Source organism: Elephantulus edwardii, unplaced genomic scaffold, assembly GCF_000299155.1.
Source record: "Elephantulus edwardii isolate Elephantulus edwardi_28Jun2011 unplaced genomic scaffold, EleEdw1.0 scaffold00039, whole genome shotgun sequence".
Taxonomy (NCBI): domain Eukaryota; kingdom Metazoa; phylum Chordata; class Mammalia; order Macroscelidea; family Macroscelididae; genus Elephantulus; species Elephantulus edwardii.
The window spans coordinates 12,976,085-12,980,759 of NW_006399789.1; the positions used below are offsets into that span (position 1 = coordinate 12,976,085).

Below are 4,675 nucleotides of genomic sequence, written 5' to 3' on the forward strand. Positions count from 1 at the left end.
GATAGCCTATTGATGGATTTTGGGTTTTTATCAAATCTGGTACTCTTTTTCTCTTCAGTGGTTCATTTAAACCATTCACATTCAGTGTGATTATTGAGAGGTAAGGTTTTATTGAGTGCTTTTTGGTGTTGTTACTAGTTTTTTGGTCCATCCTGCTTCAAATCTTCAGGGGGAGTTTTGAGGAGGCCTGTGAAGGCAGTCTCCTCTTCAGACAAGTGTTATAGCCAGGCCAGTCAAAGGCGGTCTGGACTAAAGGCAGTTAATTGCCTGGACATGAGGAGATGCAAGGTAGGGCCTGGAGACAAGCACACTAGCATAGGGTGTGGGTGGGCTGCATAAGGCACAGGCATGCTGCTGGGCATGGGAGCGTGCTTTAATGCAAAGAGGTCTGGTCCACACCTAGACATTCGCAGGGTGGGCACTAGCAGGGACCTGAAAAGAAAACCAGGAAGCCTTGGTTTACTTTTCTTGGAGAACTGGGTCTGCCCCTCACTCAAGCTCCAGCTGTCTCATTCCATTCTGCTTGAGCTTCTGGGGTCCCACGTAGTCCAAACACAGCAGTAAATCCCACAAAGTACCTCACTCAAACTCCAGCTGTCCAGCTCACTCCCAAGGGCTTAGCTCCCTGGGGCTCAGCTCCCAGTCTTGCTCCTTGACATGGTTTTTAAATTCAAGTGAAATAGACTCACAGGCATATTTTGGTTCTTGTACACTTAAATTTTTTTTTAATTTGAACTTCATGATTATTTGATGGTCTGGTCCACAATCAGCATATGGCCTGATTTTCACAACTGATATTGAGCTGCTCCAATGTGTTTTTTTTTCCACAGATCTAATCAATCTGATTCTATGTAGTCCATCAGGTGAGATCCATATGTATAGTTATCATTTGTACTTGTAATAAAAGGTAATTATAATAAATCAATTGTTGCTTGTATAAAAAAAAGTGAGGGGGGACTATTCCTTGGAAAGGGACATCATGCATGGAAAGGTAGAAGGTAAGCAGAAGAAAGGAAGATCCCTGAGAAGGTGAACTGCCACAGGGACTGTAACAATGGGCTCAAGAGATAGTAAGGATGGCACAAGATTGGGCAAGGTGCAGATCTAATGTTCATAGAATTGCTATGACTCATACAACTCATCCCTACTATGCTGGGAATGAAAAAGTAAGGAAAGACAGGGTTGCATTGATAGCCAAAAAGACCACTTCTAGACCCACCCTGAAGTATAATGTTGTGATTGACAAGATAATATTCATATATACACAAGGAAAACCTGTTAATATCACTATCATTCAAATACATGCACCAACAGCTAACACCAAAAGGGAGGAAATAGAAAATTTCTACCAACTTTTGCACCCTGAAATCGATTGAACATGAATAATTGGTGACTGGAATATAAAAGTTAGGAACAAGAAAGAAGTATCAGCAGTGGGAAAATACAGGCTTGGGGACAGAAATTAAGCTGGAGATCCAATGATGGAATTTTGTACAATCAATGATTCATTGGAAATACATTTAATGGAAACACAAACAGTTAAGCCATCACTTGTGATGCATCTGAAAGCTGGACAATGAATAAGGATGACAAAAGAAAAACTAATGTTGTTAAGCTGTGGTGTTAGAGGAGAGTATTGAATATCCAATTGACTGCCACAAGAACAAACTGATATGTCTTGTGAAAAAATGCACCCAGAGTCTTGAGTCTTCCTTGGTGGCAAAGATTACTTTGTCTCACATACTGTGGGCATGTTAGGAGAAGCTATTCTGTAGAAAGGGATATCATGTATGGAAAGATGGAAGGTTGGCAAAAGAAAAGAAGACCCAAATGGATTGACACAATATCTGCAACAATGGTCTCCACTGTATCTGAGATGATAAGGATGACACAAGGACAGCACAAGGTTTCACTCTGTTGCCGTAGGGTTGCTATGAATCATACTCAACTTGATGGCACGTAACAACAGATTGCAAACTGTTGTTTATCCTTTAGCAAACTTGGGCTATCCACTATATCTCTCCATTTCCAACTCAGAAAAAGAGGTTTCTACATCTAGAAAAATATAACCGGTGCTCTTAGTCCTACCATGTGGACATGGGAGCCAGAAATGCACATTTACTATCAATCAGCAGGATATTAGCAAACACATCCTAGAGAGAGAGAGACAAAGACATAAGTAATTACTGAAGCAGGAAGAACTCAAAAATCAGACTTTTCCTGTCTTCCCAATCTAATGGGAGAAGGAAGACAGTGAGATGTTAAATACATCTTCTCTTTTCCCATTTGCCTTTCAGAAAAGTGAGGTGGTGAAACAAGTGTGGTCTCTCAGGAAGAAGAATTAAATTCTAAAAATATACAGGAACTAGCTACCAGGAAAACTTCAAAGAGGGACACATCATAGACATCCTTTGCTTTAACCTGAAAGATAGGATTTTTATTGGTTTTTAAAATTTAGTATTTATTTATACTAAATTCACTTTTATACAATCATTCATATGCATTGTTTCATTCATGTACATTTGCTTTATACAATCATTTTCATACACTGTTTTATATAACCAGTTTTTAAAAAACACTATAAACAGTGACTATACACATTGACCTCATCTGATAGACAACACACAAATCATATTGATTACTGATTACATCTGTGGAAAGAAATGTTGGCAAAGCTCAATACCAGCTGTGAAAACAAGCCAGGTACTGACTGTGGAACAGACCATCAACTACTAATGTGCAAGTTTAAATTGAATTTAAGTTTAAATTTAAATTGAATCTAAAGAAAATCAAAACAAGTCCATAGTACCAAAATATGAAAGACATCAGCAGTTAGGAAATCAAAAGATGAGTTTCTTTGGCAAAATATGTTATCAAGGATCTCTTCAGAGTGCTAAAGAACAATGACATACATCTAAAGATTATAGTGAGCCTGACCCAGGCCATAGTCTCCTGCCCTAAACATTTACACCTTAAAAAAACCTAGAACCAGCTCTGTGGCGGTGCATTTGGTTTCAGTGATGTTGTACCTGGAGTACTTGGGTGCTGCAAAAGTCACTTGGGTGGTTACAGATTACAGATTTTTTTAAAAAGCTACTTGGGTGCTGATAAATTGCAGGTTCAAATCCACCCAGAGGAATCTCAGAAGACATGGTGGTTTGTTTTCAAAACAATTAGCCATTGTAAATTTATGAGGCAATTTCTACTCTGACACACTTGAGGTCACTCTGAGTCAGCAACAGCTTGATGACACTTGGTGTTGGTTAATTCTATGTTTAATGGACTGCCAAATATCATTTATATAAATAGCAAATATAATCTGAAAGAAATGCAGCCTAAGTGCTCCCTAGAAGGAATCATGGTAAAATGTAATTTCATATACTTCAGGTGTTATCAGCAAGATTTTTTTTTTTCCAAATAAAATTTTATTACAGAGAAGTTAGATTTTTCATTCATTGTTGTACATTTTACCCCTTCTTCCACCCTCCCCCCAGTTTAATTTTTTTTCCGTATTCATTCATTATTGCACAGTCACCTACCTTCCCACCCCCATCCCCCTTTGCAATGATATGTCTCTTATTCTGGGCTTTTGTCGAACATATATGCCTAATCACGTATTGTTATGTGTTGTCGAGTCAGAATTGACACATAACTGACTCTCCAGTGGGTTTTCAGAAGTTGTAAATCATAGGAGAGGTGATTTCCCATCTTTGACTCGCAAGGAAAGTGGTGGACACAGTGCAACTCTTATCACTAGGTCACCAGACCTCCCTTGGGTCCCTGGAAAGGACATCAGGGACTGGAAAAGTGTAGGATCATGTGAGGAAGATCCTCTATGAAATGGATTGACACAGTGACTTCAATGATGGGCATAAGCATGGCAGAGGTTGTGAGACTGGCACAGATTTCCTTCCATTTTACGTAGAGTCACCATGAGTTAGAGTTGACTCAATGGCACTTAACAACAATAACATATTTAATGTGTAAAGTGGTGTGTGTTGCTTTATTAGTTTTGTGTGGTTTTCCCCTTATGTTTTGTTGTGTATTTTTTTTAAAAAAAATATTCTTTAATCTTTTTGCCCCATCTTATGACTAACTCTGAAGTGTTAAACTTTAAGTAGGCTAAAAAATAAATACCTGATCATGCTCCTTCAACCTCAGCTCCCAAGCAGCTGGCCACCAGCAGTGAGAACCAAACTTCTTTATCCAAGTGGTTCACTGAAAGCAGCAAAGAGAAGGCTGCTGGCCTCTTTCTTGGACACCTCTCGGCTCAGCAATGAAGGCTGTATTGTGTTTGCTGGAGCAGGTCTGTGGCTGTTCTGTTCCTGTTTTGGCTTGTGGCTCCAGCTTTCTGAGGACATCTGACCAAAAGACAATGTCTTCCTCTATGGCTGCCCCATCTTCTGCTCAGAGAAAGCTGTGATTTTACTTCTCCTCCTTAGTCAGGTAATCAAAGCATCCTTCTTTCTCTATGGGTTTCAGGTGTGCAGAAGCAGCACTGAAAACTTGTTTTTGCCTACTTTACTTCTTGTGCCTGAGGATGTAGTTGGTTGGTTGGTTTTTTTAAAAAAAAACAGTATTTAATTTTAATTGGATACAATAAATACCAATAGAAGCCATAGTAAAGAAATTAACAACAATATGCATTAGGAAAGTGTTCTGCCAAGGATCTTTT

The 4,675-nt window shown here is 39.0% G+C and overlaps 1 protein-coding gene across 1 annotated transcript in view; it reads right to left on the reverse strand.

The window, feature by feature from the left end:
• Positions 1 to 233: 233 nt before the first annotated feature.
• RPS12 (ribosomal protein S12) overlaps positions 234 to 4,675 on the reverse strand; it is a 24,480-nt gene continuing 20,038 nt past the window's right edge. Inside the window, exons 4-5 of the mRNA XM_006885013.1 lie at positions 2,089 to 2,153; positions 234 to 432 (exon numbers count right to left, since the gene is read on the reverse strand). Of these exons, the coding sequence (XP_006885075.1) occupies positions 234 to 432; positions 2,089 to 2,153 (264 nt within the window). The remainder of the gene's footprint in view (positions 433 to 2,088; positions 2,154 to 4,675) is intronic.